This window comes from Thunnus maccoyii, chromosome 20, assembly GCF_910596095.1.
Source record: "Thunnus maccoyii chromosome 20, fThuMac1.1, whole genome shotgun sequence".
NCBI lineage: Eukaryota > Metazoa > Chordata > Actinopteri > Scombriformes > Scombridae > Thunnus > Thunnus maccoyii.
The window spans coordinates 25508794-25527828 of record NC_056552.1 but is presented as its reverse complement, the minus strand read 5'-3'; the positions used below and the strand labels follow the sequence as shown (position 1 = coordinate 25527828).

The 19035-nt window shown below is 40.3% G+C and overlaps 4 protein-coding genes across 6 annotated transcripts in view; all 4 read left to right on the top strand.

The window, feature by feature from the left end:
- llgl2 (LLGL scribble cell polarity complex component 2) overlaps positions 1–2642 on the top strand; it is a 30398-nt gene extending 27756 nt beyond the window's left edge. For all 3 annotated transcript variants that reach the window (XM_042397529.1, XM_042397527.1, XM_042397528.1), the window contains one exon: positions 521–2642. The gene's annotated coding sequence lies outside the window, so the exon portion shown is untranslated. The remainder of the gene's footprint in view (positions 1–520) is intronic.
- Positions 2643–5414: 2772 nt separating this feature from the next.
- On the top strand, positions 5415–7333 carry LOC121887397 (caldesmon-like). Its single transcript, XM_042398137.1, has 3 exons — positions 5415–5452; positions 6110–7124; positions 7285–7333. Exons 2-3 carry the CDS (start codon positions 6139–6141, stop codon positions 7331–7333), a joined length of 1035 nt encoding a protein of 344 aa, XP_042254071.1. The 5' UTR covers positions 5415–5452; positions 6110–6138.
- On the top strand, positions 7313–12934 carry LOC121887132. The gene is made up of 7 exons (XM_042397716.1): positions 7313–8625; positions 8876–9052; positions 10572–10636; positions 10713–10776; positions 11890–11938; positions 12064–12138; positions 12855–12934. Exons 1-5 carry the CDS (start codon positions 7360–7362, stop codon positions 11896–11898), a joined length of 1581 nt encoding a protein of 526 aa, XP_042253650.1. The 5' UTR covers positions 7313–7359; the 3' UTR covers positions 11899–11938; positions 12064–12138; positions 12855–12934.
- A 1164-nt stretch (positions 12935–14098) lies between these two features.
- Positions 14099–19035, top strand: part of myo15b (myosin XVB) — a 41425-nt gene continuing 36488 nt past the window's right edge. The window contains exons 1-7 of the mRNA XM_042397715.1: positions 14099–14199; positions 15923–16036; positions 16136–16297; positions 16354–16485; positions 16576–16634; positions 17663–17786; positions 17871–17966. Coding sequence (XP_042253649.1) covers positions 15971–16036; positions 16136–16297; positions 16354–16485; positions 16576–16634; positions 17663–17786; positions 17871–17966 — 639 coding nt within the window. The 5' untranslated portion in view covers positions 14099–14199; positions 15923–15970. The remainder of the gene's footprint in view (positions 14200–15922; positions 16037–16135; positions 16298–16353; positions 16486–16575; positions 16635–17662; positions 17787–17870; positions 17967–19035) is intronic.

The following is a 19035-nucleotide window of genomic DNA, read 5'->3' as shown; positions in this document are numbered from 1 at the left end:
TCCATTTATAAGCCTTTTATTAAATAAAAATAAAACTTTCACCTCAACAGTCAATAATGCCATTAATATAATTCCATTAAAATAAAAATATAGTTTCATTTCCAAAGTGCTTTTTTTTAATTTTTTTGGTAGATTATGTCCATCTTAGCTGTCTGAACAACATCAGCTTGTGTTCTTCTGACTAACTGGATGCAAACCTCATTTGGGAACATTTGTTTAGCTCAGTCTATGGCATCATTTCCTCCACTTAAATCCTTGCTGATTGCGCGCTGCAATGACGTAACATGAAATGCGACAACTGCTCCAAATCACAAGCGGTCTGTTAATTTGGCCATTTCATGCGGAAAAGTTGCGGTAATTTTTCTAAATTGCACTTTCTTGCAAATATTGCAGAGATTTCTTGAATTTGTGTTAATTATTGTAATTGTAAAATTACAATTTCCTGGAGGGACTATTAAATGGTCCTTTTAACTAAAAAGTGACATATGATTGACAGTTTGTTTCTGTTGTCTGTCCTCAGAGTGAACTGACACGTTAATGATCATGAAGCATACTGCAGTCCTGTGGCAGCTCTCGTCTCCTGCCTGGCTGCCAGAACAACCACTACTGACCCCTGACCCCTTGCCTCAGTGACTGACCTCCCCACTGGCCCCTCGTAGAGACACCAAAGGGCTCTTGGCAGTAGCGTGCACTATGAGCACCACCAGGCTGCTTGAAGACTCACTAACTGCTTGATTCCACCGGATGCGGCTGAATCACGTTCTGGCTGCTACGGCAAAACAGACAAAAAAAAAGAAAGCATTAAACTACATAGCCTGCTTACCCATAGTAGAAGCACAAAAATCAAGGAAAAATGACCAAATCAACAAAATCAGAGCAAGTCATCAATATCAGGCAGGCAAAACACTCTGCTTCTGGTGGGGTTTGAAGCCATGCAGAGGACGGAACAAAACCGCGACACTGCCGTGCCCGGTGGAATCAAGCAGTAACGGTTACAGACAGAGGGTGAAGGAAGAGACACCACCTGTGCCTAAAGACCACACACTGTACACAAATCCTCACAGCATGGTCACAACCATTTAACCCAAAGCTACATGAAGCACATTCCTCACGTGACCAGTGCCAGAATTCATCACACAAAAAAAACTTTGATCCTCGCCAGCATCAAACCAGCATCTCACATCTGCCATGGATGCCACTTGTTGAGGCTGTTTGACTTAAATAGCAACCATACCCACTTCATTCAGAAAGCCTTTATCACCACCAGCCTTTTGGACTGCCAGTGGACACAGTTTGTCCAATCACCATGCTCTGTCTCTGCTGGACATCTCCCCACATGGACATACAGCTGGACGGAGTGCAGGAGATGATTTGAATTAGGTTGATGAAACTAATGTGTAGCTTCAATTTTATGTGATTTGTGCCTGTTTTTTTTTTTATTTGAAGAAACCTCCAATCTAAACTGTGGAAGCTTATTCTGCCATAAAAAGAAGAAAAAAATGGATGGAAAAGTCAAAATAATGAGATACTAAGTTAATGTTTTTACTTTTTAAGTCAAAATATTTAGATGGTGAAAATTTGGACTTTCATAATTGTTACTTGGTATTTAGCATGATATAATTTTGAATTTATATTTGATCATTTTGACTTTCCACCATAATTTTACTCCAAATTCATAATTTTTTACTTGGTAGTCATACTTTTTTGTGATTTTGACTTAGTCATAATTTTCTCAAAAGCCATAATTTCCACATAGTATCTTATAGGTTTGACTCAGTAACTTAGTTTTGATTTAGTAAATCTCATACTTTTGACTAAGTTAGATTTACTATTATAAAAGTGACTCAAAAGTCACTTTTATTTAATATCTTGTAATTTTGACTTGAAGCAAAAAATTCTCATTTTCACTTGGGTTAAAAGTTTGACGTAATATCAGTGTTTTTTTTATTTTTGTCATTCCTTACACTTCATCTATTTTTTTTTCTTTTCCTGGCATTAATGGGCTTCTATACTATTCAGATGAACTATCAAGGGAAAATATTTTTTTGTGATGCCCCAGAAGAGAAAAAAAAAGATACAAAAGTTGTTTTATGTATATTGAACCACACATTTTTTATTTTTCAGTCAGGATTTAACAAATTAGTAATAGAGAGTATGTTGTACCCCTGCACACTGCTAACACAGCCCTCTCCCCTCCCGTCCACTTGATAAAAACTTTGTAACCGGCCATAGGTACTTCTCCACTACTGCGGAGCTCACAGTGCTGTACTTTTTTGGGGGAACAGTTTCTATGGGGTTTGTTTTTTAATTATTTTTTATGTAAACCATTTTTTAATGCCAGCAATGAATAATGTAATTTAGGAATGTAATTGTAAGCTATTGTAGTGAAATCTTTTTAATATATACAGTATGTATGTGACTCAGTCTGTACCTGTGGGCCTGTTGTAACTGGGGTTGGCTGCTATTTAGATCGTACAAGGAAATATTTTGGTACTGCGTCTGAGAATGCCGGAATACTATTTTAGCCTCTGCCTAGAATATATTTTTGTAGTGAACTGATTAAGAACCCTAATTTTTTTTGATTTGTAATTTCACACTACAGTTTTCTTGTGGATAATTATATGTTTTTTCCCAAGAATGAATGAAGTGTCTGTTTTTATTGTCTAAATACACTGACATGTCTTTATTTTGTAACTGTTTGTTTTCCACATCTCATCATTCCAAATCCCAGCTGTTCTGCAAAGAAATCCATGACAATGTATAAATGTGGAATGTCTGCATAGTCCACTGACAACTGGAAAAAAGGCCTAACATTTAGACTCCCAACCCATCATTTAGGCCTGTCTGATTATATTCCAAAACTCAGCGCTCTCTCTCAATTTTTTCTTTTTTTCTCTGAAACACCAGCTATAATCTTGGTCATTGTGATCCACAGTGCCCCGGCCATCTCTGGTGAAGTGGATAAAGGAGGGATCAGTTGTCATACATGCCCAGCCAAGAGTTTTGATCATCCATTATAGAATGAGGCGCTTTGTTCACTAATTGCCTCGAGCCACAGTGGCTTTGCTGCAACCTGAGCTCTCTAAGGACCTGGCTGAGGCTTGGCTAGCTAACAGCAGCAGCTCTGTTAGAGGATGACCCTGCAAGATGAGTCAGTCATTTGCAACCTGGAGATGTTAAAGGACCAGTGTGTAGGATTCAGTGGCATCTAGTGGTGAGGTTGCAGATTGCAACCAGCTGAATACCCTCCCCTCCCCTTCCAACCGTGTAGGAGAACCTACAGTGGCCACGGAAAACGGGAAAGGCCCTCTCTAGAGTCAGTGTTTGGTTTGTCCATTCTGGGCTACTGTAGAAATATGGCGGTACAACATGGTGGGCTTGTGGAAGGGGACCTGATCTCTGTGTAGATATAAAGGGCTCTTCCTAGGTTAACAAAAACATAATTCTTAGTTTCATGGATTATACATTAATTAAAACATTTATTACGTATGAATATTATATTCCATTTCTGCCAAGTCTGTTCCACTAGATGCCACTAAATTCTACCTAATGCACCTTTAAATGAGCCAGAAAATGGGGGCTGGATGCCCGGGACTTAAACTATGAGTTTGCTCAAAGAAACCCAACTCAAGATCCACCTACTAGCTCTTTCCCAAGCTTTGTGTCATATCTCATGGTCTTCACTAGCAGGTAAGGTTTGCTTAGCTATCACAGAGAGGAATCTTATTACATGCAGTAGTTTTTATGATTGCATCCAAAGCACTTTTAGGACTTCTTATCTCTGTTGGTGTCAAAGTTAAGCTAAATTGGGTGCCCTGGTGGCAAAGTACTGACCATGTAATCTCCATGTCCCTGAGTCAGTCCAGCTGGGGACCTCTGTTGCATATCCCCATTTCACCCCAATCATTTCCTGTCTGCCTATACTGTCTACTCTCTAATAAAAGTATAGAAAATGCCCCAAAAATACTTAAATAAAAAAGTTCCAGATGAAAGCTCCGGTAAGGCCAGTAAGTGGACCCTGAGATACAGTAGGATTGTTTAGTCAAACTACTATTTCCCAGGTCAAGACTGAACTTTAATGCTTAATGATCCTGAGGTTAAAGTTCTGAATCTCAATTTTTGTTTGAGGCTTTTACACCGATATGCACTGCAGACAGCTTCATTTCTGTCTCCAGAAAAGGAAAGTGTTTGGCCTGAAAAAAGAAAGAGCTTTGTTACTTTTGCTGTCTTTTTGTCATGGTGAAGCATTGTCCACTGAGTAATGATTTATTCACTTGGATCTGAGTGGACATTCATAGGGACATCATTAGCAAACACAACTCAGTAAGTAGTGATTTGGTGATTAGCAAGCGAAAAGAGGTTAAAATCAAAATTGGTTTAAAGAATATTATTTAAATATGCAAGTAACTTGTTTTATCAGCATTTCAATGACTATTTAAACAGGAAGCAGATCTTAACTATACATTGAATTATAGTCACTGTTATGCTGTTCTAATGACTGAGTTAGCTGATATATTTAATCTGGTACTCTTAAAAAAATAAATTTCACCCGAATTTAACATTGACACTTCTGTCTTTTGACCTAGATATCATCAGATCAGTGCTTACTGGGAAGTGAAACATCCAAGAACAGCACCCAACTGAAGACTATATATGAAAAGGACCATGATACTGTTGATACAGTATATATAGCTGAACTGTTGATATCAGCAATAACAGTATATATAAGTACTGATATCGATACAACACAAAACCACTGATGTGAACCTCATGGTGACAGGATTCATCCTGGGGAACATGACTTGTACCACATTTCATGTCAATCCTGTAATTGTTGACATATCTCCCTCTGGATCAAAGGGCTGGTCAATGAGTCAAAAGAAGAAAAATGTTTCACTGTCCAAATACTTATGGCCTGCACTGAGGTATTGACAATTTAGAAATGAGGCCACTCCAGCATTCCAGCATGCACTGACGGAATCTCCCTCTCCCAGGGGAAAAAGCGAGGTAATGAACCCTTTTCTCTCTCCTCTCCCTCTCTCCTCCATCAGCACCTATTGTTGATCACTCCAAGCAGCACCTCTCACCTTTCCTCCCAAGCATTCACCAGCTGGCCATATGAAAGGCAGCAGAGCTGACCTGCCAGATAGAGCTCAATTATTCAAAAGCCACTTTGTGTTTGTGTGTGCGTGTCGGTGCACGCCAGCTCACCTTTGTTGATGGGGGCATTGTGTGTATGCATAAACCACATGCAAACTTTTGTCGGGTGTGTATTGCATATGTGGCTGTGTGCCTTCCTGTATAATGTTAGTGGGTGGGATATCAGTGTGTAACTGCCCCTCAGTCCTCCTAAGCATGGCTACATGATTGTATCAGTGACACCAGCTCTTGAGGACAAGCCGGAGCACTTTGCAGCCCCCCAGGCATGCCTGAGTTTCACCTGAGAAGCCTGGTAAGCTATATTACACTGAAATGAGCTCTCACTGCTTTCCCCCCAGGGCGCACAGGCTATACAACTACATGTAGGTGGATCTAAAGATAGCCTTGCACTGCTGTTTAGATTTAACCTGCAGATAAAAGCTGTTCTTTGCCATTACAAAAGAAAAAGGAGAGTTGTTTTCATCCAGCATGTGAAGAACTGTCAAAAGATTGTGCATGAATTTTGATTCAATGTGCTTTTGCTTCCTTTCACTAAATTGATTTATTGTCAAGTTTGACTTGATAGAGATGTATTACAGCGTCTATATCCTAGCACTGACTGTTAGCTAAAAAAAAATAGGTCAGTTGTGACTGAACTAGGTCTGACCTGGGTGTCTTTATCCTGAGAACAAGGATCAGGGACTTAAAGTGTGAAACCTGGTCTAAATGCTGATGGATTGAGCAAAGGACCTGGTTTCACTGAGTTTGACAGACATGTTACTCAACCTACTGCCCATGATTGTTAATTTTACTGAGTGGATAACTTATCTTTCAAAGTGTGTCATTGATAAATATTTATTTTCTTATGCCAGACTACTGAAATCTGTAAATGACGTCTTTCCATTTTATTCATCAGTATGATATCAAATGACAAAACAAAGGAAATGTTTATGGTTATGTTATTCTGCAGGTAATGTCAACACTGAAGAATTGATAGCCATGCCGCCCGTCAAGTCCCAAGGTAGAGCAAATGCCACGAAGCAGAAAGCAGAGGAGGTAAAAAAAGGAAATCATCAGAAAAATGTGAGGCGAAATTGTTCCAAAGTTTCCCAGCCTCCCTCTAAAGTGCCTAATGGGAAACAAAAAGGTAGAGGGAATGTACCTAATCTGGAGGACGAAAAGGCAGATGATATAAAGAGTAACAGAAGGAGTAACACAGATCAAGGAAAAAAGAGAGGGGCAGAACAGAAGCCACCACAGAAACAAACAGGGATCACATTAAGAAATGGGAAAACAGCCAATGGTAGATCACAACCCCAACCCAAGAGAGACAGTAAAAGTACAGGGCGCATAAACAAGACCACCAAACTCAAACCTCCAAAAGCACCCACAACAAAACAAGGGAGGATCAACAACAAGCACCCCGCCAAGCCTGAAAACAAGAGAAGTGATAAAGTGACAGAGAGTGAGGAGGAGGAATCAGAGAGCGATGCAGGAAGCTCAGTGGAGGCGACGGAAGAGGAAAGTAGTAATGATGAGAAGGAGGAGGAGCGGGACAGTAGCAAAGAGCCAACTGAGACACAGGAGAGTGAGGAGAGCAGTAAGGAGGAGGCTGAGGTATCAGACACTCAAAGAGATACTGAACAGACAGCAGACGAGGAATCAGACAAAGAACTTGCAGAAGAAGCCAAATCCAGAAGTCACTCTGAGGTCGAAACGGCCACATCCAGTGAAGAAGAAGTGGAAAAAGGGAAGGAAGTGGAAGTATCTGAGGCAGTCATCAGTGATAGGTGTGAAGACAAGGAGATAACCCAGGAGGACACGTCTGAAAAGCCAACAACTAACAAAGCCTGCAGACGACGCAGACAGACACCACGTCCCCCAAAGCCTGCACAAGAGCCAAAATACAAGATGTTTAAAAAGACAAAGGCAGATAAGCAGGCTGAGAAGGCAGAGAAACAGAGGGCCAAAGCAGAAAAACAGAGGTTAGAAAAGGAAGCCAAACAAAAAGCCAAGGAAGAGAAAAAGAACAAAAAGAAGCAACAGAAAGAGGAGAAAACCAGCTCTGCAACAGAGGAGATTCCAGCACCAAAAGAGAAGAGCCAGCCACTTCAGTTAACCAACAAAACAAAAAATATCAATGAGAAAGGTCCAGATCCAGATGAGGAAGACAAGGAGGCAGAACCCACACTGACTAAAGCCATCAAAGGCCAAAACAAAATGATGCTTCTCAAAGCCAAAGGTAAAGACCTCAAAACCATTCTGGAGCCTGAAGCAACAAAAGAAAGCCGGCAGGAAGCTGGTGGTGGAAGTGGTGTCAAAGGGCAGCCCCAGAGCTTGCTACTGGGGAAGGTCAAGATGGCGTCTCTACGACACAAAGCAAATAAGATATTAGTAAAGCCTGATGAGGAGACATCAGAAAGTGAGGCTGTCGATGGGATGTCCAGCAAACCAAAGGAACGTTTGATAGCGCGAAGAAAAGGTGTGACCACTCTTCGCAGAGTGTCCGGTTGGATTCAGATGAAAATGCCAAGAGGGTTAAACTTGAGGAAAAAGCTATCTGCTTGGACCAAAGCTATTGGGGTCTCCCGCTGGCTCTCCCATCGGGCCATAAAACAGAAACAAGGCACTAGAAAATCCAAGGGCAATGTCCTCAAACATCGGATGGCCATGAGAGTTGCCAGTAAAACCAGCCTGGCCAGTAGGAAAACAAGGACCTCCTCTGAGGACAAAATGGCTAAAGAAAAAGCCGGCCTCCAGGGAAAGGCTGGAGGGGAAGAAGCAGCACCAGCTGGGGAAAAAGAGGTAGAGGCTAAATATGCTGTGGTACTCCCCAGGATGAACAAACTGGGCAAGGCTAAGACAACCCAGGCACCCCAGGCTGCCCCTGGACCTTCTACACCATCAAGCACCACTGAATCACCAGGAGAGCCCACTACCTCAGAACCCAAACCCCCAAAGCCAGGTGCCAGGCTCGTGCTTCCTGTCAAACCAGATCTCAGCCTCCTGAAGTCCATCAAGAAGCCCTTGCCAGGAGGGCTCATATCAGGCGGAGATGTGGCAGAGAGGAGCCCTGGGGCCAGTGTTGGTACCGCAGCGCAGGAAGGTTCCTCCAACACTGAGGATACAAACAGGAGAGCTGCCTTAGACAATCAAAATGGAGTCAGTGTGCTACAGGCTGCAAGAGGGAAACTGGGCCCTTCCCAGATCAATCTGACCAAGATCTCCTTATCAGGGGGAATAATTGGTGCCGGATCCATTCGGGCCAAGGGGCCAGACCCAGAGAAAGAGACTGCAGCTGGGATACCCAGGTCCAGCACTCAGCCCCTTTCAAATGGGGAGTCAGGTGCTGTGATGCCAGGTGTACGGTCTGTGTATGAAGAAGAGGCAGACAGGGAAGTGGCCCAGCTGATGGGTGAGGGGGCTATATATACCCAACCAGAGGTGCACTGGGCTGGGAACCCACGGATGAGTGGAGACCCTCAGGTATGTGTTACAGTTTTGGTAAATCTACTTTTTGTGATAGATTGGCAGAAATACGGGTATAAATAGTAGTATGAAACACATTTCAGTTACTTAAACAATTCTTAGTGGAACAACTATAGATAGAGTACCTCTAGTGTTTCAAGTTGTGAGAAACATTGATTTAGATCAATGTGTTTTAAATCAATGTGTTGATTTAAAACACATTGATTCCTTTATGGTGAATCATCTGTCTTTTCTGTGTGGGGTTCAGGACTGGCTGCGTGCTGAGAACCTGCTGCCTCATCAGACGGTTGAGAAGCTAACCAAGTGGACAGTCTATGACGATGGGGGCCAGGCCAGGACTATTCCAGCCCACAATGGCAGGGGTCCCTGGGAATCAGATGACCCCACCCAGGAGATGCTGGAGAGTCGACTAGTCAGTACACAGGTAGTAATACTCAGCAATCATCATTACACTCCACAGTGCATAACGTGTTGAACAGAAGGAAAAAACGCTCATAATTTAGCTGCTCTCAGGTCTGTCAGATTGAACATGACACAAATTTTCTGCTCATGTAATCCACATGCATCTGACTCCTGGATTAGTCACCAATGGCGAATGTACCAATTGTAGAGATGTTAGCTGTGACTAGCCAGCAACATGGATTGTCAAATATTTTATATGCAAAGCTAACACCAAAGTCACTGTGATTCCTCAACTGGGTTCTATGAATTTCCATAGCGAATTTCATTAAAATTTTAGTTTACAATATCTTTACAATATATCTAGCCTGAGGGTGGCACTAGAAAAAAAGTGTCCAAAATGGAAATGTATCTTTCTCTCATTTTGTTGTTTTGTGTGTTGTGAGTACATCCACAACACACTGTGTTGTTGTATGTAAGATTGATGTTTTTTGCTGGAGTTTTCATGGTACATTTCTTGAATTGTTCATTGTTTTGATTTGTATCATCCTGGATGGGTTGGATGGTTAACCACACCTGTCGCCATGGAGCCTATCATTCTATTGATGGGTAAGGTTTTTAAACATTTTGACATGATGAAGATCGGACTGTGCTCCCTCTCAAGGATAAAAAGTGGACCAAAGTGATTGGCAAGGGGAGATTGAGCTGATGATGGTACTAGGTGAAAGGTCAGGGCTTCACCCTGTGAAGACGATTAAATATCCATACCAAATGTCATTGCAAATGAGTGAGTAGTTGTCTTGATGTCTTGCCCAAAGTGTTGGACAAACGCCCTGACTATCTGACAATTCTCAATCATTGGGTCTTGTTGCAAGCAGAGGAAAGACCTCACACCTTGACTATCATCCTTGTTACTGCAACATTCTAGTACTGGTGAGCCTCAGCATTTGCCATTTTACCAATTTCTCACGCGACCCTGTCAAATTGCATTGTCCTATGCACCATATTAATCCCAAAAAGACAAACATTAACTATAGTTGTGTATAAGGGTTGGAGTGTCAGCATATCAGTTCCATTTCATCCCTTATAGCCAGTGTATACACAAGACAACAATACATAAAAGACTTGCTGCTGATTTATTTATTTCCCAGTCTGTGCAGAAACAATAGAGCATACAACACACCACAGCACGCTGCTATGAGATTGCAAAATATCAGCTATCACATCGCTCCACCACTGCAAGTGGATTGGTTACCTGCTGTGGAAAGGTTATGGAGTGGGGAGTGGAGTGGACCATAGGCAGCAGGGAAGTGCAGAAACAAAACACATCGTAAACCATAAAGGGCTCTGATGAAGCTTCATTCACTTTTTGGAAAGTGAAATCTATTTAGTGTGAGTTAGACTAGAAGATAGCTGTGGAGAGAAGGCAGAGCTGTGTGAAGTCCAGCATATTCACTGGGGTCAGCCTTTAAATGGAGTGATCCTTGGATTTGGGCTTGTGTCCTCATACAGTATCTGCTCATGTCTTTCTCTTTGTCTTTCAGGTGGTGATGCATGGCAGCGAAAGACCTGTAGAGGTGGATGAGGTGGAGGATCTGTCCCAGCTGGAGTGAGTTTACACACACACGAACAGTACCTACAGTATAATTATGCATACTTTCAACCTGTTTGTCCAATGTTCTTAGAGAGGTGTGTGAGAGCTCTGTGCTTCTGAATCTAAAGAAGAGGTTTCACCGTGACTGTATTTATGTAAGTTATGTAAGTTTCATTACTATTCTCATCTTTCCATATATATATATATATATATATATATATATATATATATATATATATATATATATATATATATATATATATATATGTCTTTTTTCATATATTGTATATGATACAATTTATAAAATACGCTGAAGCATTTTAATGTGAAAAAGTTTCCTAATATGACTCCAGCAACATTAGATGTTTGAAACAAGTTGGTTTGCAAATGGACATCACCAATTTTATACATAAATATAATGGTTAGAACTACTTAACCTGTAAAAACTGTTGTATGATGTCTTGTGTTGCTCTGGAGGAGCTAAAGTCTGGGAAAATAACTTTTGTGATGTCATAGTGATGTCATCAGGGTTATTTCGCTTGGGCTTGGAGACTACATTTTTAACAAAAAGCCTTTGTGAAACTAGGGGGATGGAGTTTGAAAGATGTATACATATCTCAGCCTCTACTTATCAATTCTGATCATTCTTGATTTTTTTTAATCTTTCTCTTTTGAGTCACCCAACTTTATGAAAGTGCAATGCTAAATTATTTGTAAAAACTAACTCAAGAGCAGCTTACTAGCTATTACAGAAGCTTTCAACTGCTGAAATTGACTTTGAATCCATTAGTAAATGGTTCCAAGCTGACCACTTAACTATTACCGCTTTTACAGAGCTTTCAATTGCATCACACTATCTTTATCCAGAGATTTTCTGGAGCTCTCCCTCAGAGGACTGAGTTTGCTTTAACTGAACCAAAGAGCAAATTCCACCCACTGAGGAGATGCAGTTGAAAGCTCTTGAAAAAGCTAGTAAATCGAATCATATATCTTTTTGTCTTAGTTAGAAATTTCCTTCAATGCTGCATGATAGCCATACAACCATCCAATAGTGCACTACCACAACTCAACAACTGTTGTTTATGCAAGTACTTAGCAATACCTGCCATCCTTGCTAAGTGAGATTTTCAAACTTGTTTATTTCTACAGTTAAATTATTTATTTCTGTGTACATATTCACTGAAAGCCTGTGTCATTTTTTTCCCAGACTTACATTGGAAACATGCTATTGTCCATTAACCCCTTCAAACCGCTTAATATCTACACAGAGGAGCTGAGACAGAAATTCCAGGGCAAAGAGCAACATAGAAACTCACCGTGAGCTAACACTTCCCCAAACTGCTATTCAATAATCTGCTTACTTTTTATTACAGCATGAGTGTCATATAAGTTGTCTCACCCATCAAAATCAGTGTTTCATGTTCTGTCGTATTCTGCTTCAGCCATGTGTATGCCATAGCTGATGCTGCCTTCAGCCACTCTCAGGTTTCCACACAGGAGCAGTGCATCATCATAAGGTACAGGAACATCAATTTCACCTATGTTATTGCCTACTTCTGTCCAGTTTGCACCAATTCAGAGTCTTATTGTTCCTGTCTATGCAGATTCTCAGGATTTCACCAAATCCCCTGCTCTTTTCCAGCATTTATGATCTACACAGATATTGGTGATATTCTATATTTTCCTTTCTACCAACCAATCCCATGAAGAGACCCAAACCAACAATGAACTGATTTAACTAACAAGTCTATGTATCCAAAGCTGGATATTTCTCTGTGCCATAGACTTCCATTGTTGACCTCCGGTTTAGGTAACATTTGCTAAAAACTACCATGGCCAGCTGTTTTAGGAAATTACTGAGACATTAAAAATGAAACTATATATTCATGAACCCCTTTCAAAGCTTTATTTGTTCAGGAAGGAAGTAGGAACCAAGGGCCTTGATGCTAAGTGCCACAGACTAACACATTGTTGATTTGGGTCTATTCATGAGATGTTGACAGTAAGAAAAATATAGAATAATGTCAGCCTTATCCTTAAAAGGCAAAGACATACATATCGATAGACTGGTCTGTCAGTCAGCCTGTAAAGATTTGTACCATATGCGCTGAGGACATGGGATTTGAACAAGAACTCCTAAAAATGTTATGAATATTAATATTTTTTCACTGCATTTAAGTGAGTCTACCAGAAAGCTGTGTCAAATTTCAGATAATTTCTATTTCCTGTGTAGTGGCCAGAGTGGTTCAGGAAAGACTGAAGCTACGAAGCTAATGGTCCATTACCTCAGCTCCATGTATCAGGGCAGAAACGACAATCTCCGACAGGTAATTCACTGTGAATAACACAAAGGAATACCTTCATAACACCATATGGTGTTGCCATATGGCAGCAATTACTTTATCTCAATTTTAACTCTGAGACTATGTTTACAACTTTTGATTACATTTAAAAAGGAAAAAAAACATTATTTTTATTTATAATGGATTATAAATTACACCACTGGAAATCATAGTCAGAAGGAATTGTGATATCCCACCCAAATTATATGTTGGTCTACTTTTGTGTACATTTCTAGTCAATAAGTCCATACAGTTTTAACAAAAATATTTTGTTCCTAGAAGATAAAACATTGTAGATGCTTTACAGTACGATAATTGTAATTGTACACCGCATTTTGTGCTATTTTTGACTATCTAGCCAGTTTACATATGTTTCTTTCATCCATACATCATGCAAGCCAGATTCTTAGGGCAGAGTTAGATCTTCCACCAGAGGAGTGAAGATGAACTAGTGGGCAGTGATGAGGAGAACAGTGTTGACATGAACCTGGATTAGAGCAGTTGCTCAAAGTGTGCCATGTTCCTCTGCTTCACCTTCTCTGCAGTTCCACTCAGCTCAACAGTTACTTTTTAGCATCTTTTAGCTACTTATTTTGGTTTCACATCCCACAACTTTACTGTTTTTTCCTCTAATCAGCTTGTTTCCAGCTGTTTTCAGTGAAAAAGCTGTGAAAAAACTACTGCACACTACCCACTCAGCACCAAACAGCAGACAGACAAAGTTAGCAACTAGCTGGTGAACATAGTGGAGCATTTAGCAGCTGATGGGCCTGATATTTTTCTCAGGAGAGGGTAGAAACCAAATCAGAACTAAAAGGAGAGTGAATATTTGACTTCTATTTATGAGACTGAAACAAACTACAAATTAAACAGACTCCAAATTAATGTTAATGTTGCTCTATATCTGCTGGATGTGTAGCCTAAATACGCAACTGACGTTTGCTACGTCAGCGTTGTGTTTACAGCTTATTCTGCTGCCCCCAAGTGGCCAAAAATGCAGGTTTAATGTACGATTTTATCAATTATGTTACGTTTTAAATGAAAAAGATTGCAAAGCATTAGGGCATTAAACTTTCAGTCCTCCATCCATTTTTGTCTTTGATTGACTTCGTTCGTCCTCTTCCTCCACCAGCCCATGGAGGTCTTTCCTATCCTGGAAAGCTTCGGGAATGCCAAAACCATCCTCAACAACAACTCCAGCCGCTTTGGCAAGTACCTCCATGTCCACATCCTCCAGTGAGTCCAAAAAATGATGTTAACCTTTTGCTGTTTTGTTGCTCCCCCAGATGTTATTGGTTACAACTGTTTTATTTGTTGACTGTCTCTCATCTTGGTTGACAGTGGGGTTGTTGTAGGGACCTCAATGTCTAAATACCTCCTTGAGAAGTCCAGGGTTGTCTTTCAGGTGAGAATGAGTGGGGTGTGCAGTGTGCTCAAAACAGACATCATGGAGGAGTTGATGATGTTCTATTTCAAACTTAATCAGGTTCAAACTGATTACAAGACACGTTAAACACCACAGCAAGTGTGTGAATATGACTGTGGGACAATTTATTGTGTAAATTATTGTTTGATCAGCTATTAGTATAGTACAGTATATCACACAACTTCTTGTTTTTACTTGTAGGAAAACATCTAAAGTTCCTTTTGGTTTGGTTGATTGCTTTGGCTTCTTGGAAAAAGAATGGAGGCTCATTGGAGGCTCAGTTTTCTCAGCTTGATACAGGACACTTCCACCTATAAAACTGATCACATGGCTTCTTGATTCTCAGTTTTTAGCCATTGCTGAGTGGCTCTGAGGATTTTAATGTAAGTCAGTTGGTCTGTCTACCACTTTGGTCCAGACTGAGATACCCAGTATTTGGTACAGATGTTCAAGATCCCCAGAGAATGAACCCTACGGACATTGGCGATCCCCTGACTTTTCACTTAGCATGCACCAGCAGGTCAAAGTTTTTGATTATCCAATGAAATATCTCTATTAGACAATTTGTAGTCATTCATGATCCTCAGAGGATGATTCTTAATGACTTTTGAGCACCCCTGACTTTTCCTCTTGCACCATGCCTTTTTTTGGTTCAGAGTGAAATAATGAATGATTATATCACATGATGAATTGTGATAACTTTAATGATCCCTGACTTTTCATCTAGCATTGTCAAATTTTTAATTTGTCCAATACTTTGTTTTATGGCCAAATACGCACCTGCAAAACTAATAACATTCCAATCAGTCTCAGCTTTACTTTGGGTTTAGTGCTGATTAGCAAATGTTATCATGCTAACAAGCTAAACTAAGATGGTGACCATGGTAAACATGACCTGCTAAACATCAGAATTGTGAGCATGTTAGCATAGTTGTTAGCATTTAGCTCAACTGGGGAGCTCTACTGCATATGTGAAAAAGTAGAGTAAAGCCTTTTGTGTCTCCAGAGGGAGCTGTGTGAAATCTGATAAATTGCCTCAAGTGATGTCACATGAGTCAGCATCGGTTGAGGCTGAAGACTACAAGTTTGAAATGAAAAAAATCTGAAAGAAGTGAGGTTACCAGACACTCAAATCTCTGAACCAAACTGTTGCCAGTTGAGTTGCATTGTGGGTAATATCTCTTGTTCTACTGCATCAATTCTTTTTTTTTTTTTTTTTTTTTTTTTTAGCAAAACTGTCCACTGTGAGTCTGACAATGTTATAGGAATACAATGCTAAATCTGTGGAGTACTTTTTAAGTAAAGCCTCACAGAACCTCGCACAGCATGGCTGTTTACTATAGTCTTGTTTATTGACTTTTAGTGCTTTACTGGCATGGAGTGTAACACACAACCAAAATTTGAACATGGCTGTGTGTTTCATGATGTTTTTGTTCTTGGCAAACAGTCTTTGCTGTAAGTAGACGGTAATTAATCTGAAGTTATGAACCCAGCTGATTTCACTGTCGAGCTCTTGTCTTATTTCCTCTGTAGGCCAATGAAGAGAGGAACTACCATGTGTTCTATGAGCTGCTTGCAGGTATGAACGACTGGGACAAACAGGAGCTTTACCTGCAGGGAGCCGAGACCTATTACTACCTAAACCAAGTACATCACACATCAGTGAACACAGAACAATTTCCATCTGTGCTTTTCCCTTCCTTTTCACTCATTATACATGTTGTTCATGTTGTTTGCCTCCTGTAGGGTGGTGCCTGTGAGTTGAAGGGGAAGCAGGACAAACAAGACTTCCAGCTTTTGGTTCAGTGCTTTGAGATCATTGGTCTCCATGCTGACCAGATCTCCACCGTCTGGGCCATCCTCTCCTCCATCCTGCAGCTCGGCAACATCTGCTTCAGCTCCTATGAGGTGTGTGTGAGAGAGAGTGAGAGTCAGACTTATCAGGCATTGGTATCAAACATCAGTCGGTGTTGTTGTTTCAGAGTGAGTCCTTCGAAGTGGCTCGTATCTTCAGTGAGGCTGAGGCCAGGAGGGTCGGCTCCTTGCTGCAGATTTCCTCTGAAGCGCTGCAGACCGTCATCACACACAGAGTCACAGTCAGCAGCCTCTCAAGCATCTATCAATTAGTTATCACTCATATTCATGCATGTATCTGTACACACACTTATCAGCTTTCTTGTATGCAGGAGACAACCTACGACAGGATCTACTGCCCCCTGTCTGTGGAAAGTGCCATAGAATCCAGGTAAGAGAAGGGCGGGAAGGTCATCATCATTTCTCCAAATGATGCAAGCTGAATGTAAGCAGAGCAAACAGTCACAATATTTTTAAACCATATAACATTTCATTGTCTCTGTTTGAAAAAGTTTTCTTCCATTTTTGATGATGTATTAAATCTGGTGATATTCCATAGAGCACCAAATGAAGATAAATCTGCAGCTGAAAACAATGCACAATAAATGTACTCTCTATCTATCTATCTATCTATCTATCTATCTATCTATATATCTATCTATCTATCATATTACAGAGGAGTACAGAAGAGACCAAATCTTATCTTGTAGTCATAACTACAAAAAATTGAATATCTGCATGAAAGTATGTGACCATGACAGCATCTTTTGAACCAGCAGTTTAATTATGAAGATAATTTGGCTCATTAAAGTCAAACTACAATGGTATTATGAATTCACTCAGTTTGTAATTATTTTAGCTATGTGACTCAAATCATTTGTATTAGACTTACATATTACATTTGATAGAAACGTGTCACAGGCTGATCTGTGTAAACCTTGAAAGACAGAAAAACAGAATCAATATGAATTAATTTATGCTTTTTTTACTTGTATATTTCTTAAAAAACAAAAAAAAGAGAAGAAAAATCAGCAAGTTGGTGTTGCGTTATTCTAAAGCTATGGGACTTGTGAGTGTGAGAGATTAAAAAAATGTTCAAAATTGAAGCAGCAGATACTGATATTTCTTCTTTTATGTTTCAAGATCCCAAAACACTGGATCTTACATTTCCCACAATGCTGTTGATAGTGTCATTGTCCCTTGCTTCATGTCTTTTAAAGTTATCATCTCCAAGACCAATCCTACATTTTGCTTCAGACTGTTAAAGCTCCTCCAGAGCCACAGAAGAAATTATACAACTGTTTTCATACACTGAGTAGTGTTCTTCATGACAAAACTGATCTTGATGTATAAAATCAGTGGAGTGTCTGTTTAAAGGTTTGTGTTTCAGCTTCCTCCTCTCCTCTTCCTCTCTTACAGAGATGCCATTGCCAAAGCCTTGTATTCAGTGCTGTTTGACTGGTTACTGGAGCAGATCAATGACTGGCTGAGTCCCACAGAGATGGACAGCACTGTGGGCATAGTGGACATCTACGGGTTCGAGGTTGGTATCCAGCCTGTTCTGAGATCTGAAAAACAGAATTAAATAAGAATGTGCTTGTGGTATTAAATGGGACTTCTTCTGCAGGACCTGGGAGTGAACAGCTTTGAGCAGCTGTGTATCAACTTTGCCAATGAGCAGCTGCAGCACTTTGTCAACAAGGCGGTGATCTCTCAGGAGCAGGTCAGTGGGAAGTAGGATAGATACATGAAGATCAACTGACCTTCAGGGGATCACTCTCATAAAGTCGCCTTTTATAAAGTGTTTAAAAGTGGGTCAAGAGGAGTAACATAAAACTACATGAAGAATATGAGGAGTCAGCTTAAATTCAACTTCAGGCAGAGCCTTGGCCAAAATAACAAACCAACCAGTCCTGAGTAGAAATAAAACCACAATATTAAACTACCAAAATAAAGATAACACTTCAAGATAACACTAAACCTAACTCCCTAACAACTCAAAAACAGGAGAAAAGAATGAAACAAAAATGGCAGCCTCACAGAGCTTCCTGCTTAAATACAAAAAACATAAACAAAACAATAACTTAAGATGATGTATAGATTGTGAACTGAAATTTAACAGCACTACCCTTCTTACATGAACCTGGCAACAACATACACCAGCAGCTATGGACTAAATCCTGACAAGATAGCTCTCAGTACACAAATACTCTGAGTTGCAGGCAGCACAAAGTGGCCAAAATGCCCAGAAGTGCAGTTCCTCAGCTCTTATATAACCCCAGATGGACTGTGATTGGCTTCAGGTTGCCAAATTGTGACAAATCCCTCTGGTTCTTTATCTCTTGATCTTATCCTCTTCCAGCATGACTCTATGTTGCATCTTTAGTTTATCAGGAAGACCACTCAGATTGGCTGTTTGACCACTAACGCTATGGAAAAGGGCTGTAGGGCATCCAGACGAAAATCCAATTATTACCAGCTCATTAATATTTACAGCTGCAGACTTGATAGATTGTTCTAAGTTAATAGCTACTGTATTTCTGGAGGAACAACAGTAACAGTGTACAGCTTCCTGGAATCTTATTGTCTTACATGTTGCAATGTTTGGTACCATGGTGCCTCTGTAGAGAGAGATACAACTAAAACCTGTTCTCATCAACCATATTTGGTATCCTGTGCAATAGCTGTGTGCTGGGCTGATGGATTAAGTGTTGATTGTCAAGAAATAGTCCCAGCATGCTGTACATGTTTTAATACTCAACATAGTTCAAAACAGAAATATTAAGCTGGGA

What these genes read in the sequence shown, in the direction of transcription:
- LOC121887132 (XM_042397716.1), top strand. Translation starts at nt 7,360, where the DNA reads ATGATGCTTCTCAAAGCCAAAGGTAAAGACCTCAAAACCATTCTGGAG. An exon ending in GTCGACTAGTCAGTACACAG is followed by an intron (nt 9,053 to 10,571) that starts GTAGTAATACTC and finishes TTTGTCTTTCAG; the next exon opens with GTGGTGATGCATGGCAGCGA. An exon ending in GAGGATCTGTCCCAGCTGGA is followed by an intron (nt 10,637 to 10,712) that starts GTGAGTTTACAC and finishes CAATGTTCTTAG; the next exon opens with AGAGGTGTGTGAGAGCTCTG.
- LOC121887397 (XM_042398137.1), top strand. Translation starts at nt 6,139, where the DNA reads ATGCCGCCCGTCAAGTCCCAAGGTAGAGCAAATGCCACGAAGCAGAAA. An exon ending in GCCAAAGCAGAAAAACAGAG is followed by an intron (nt 7,125 to 7,284) that starts GTTAGAAAAGGA and finishes AATATCAATGAG; the next exon opens with AAAGGTCCAGATCCAGATGA.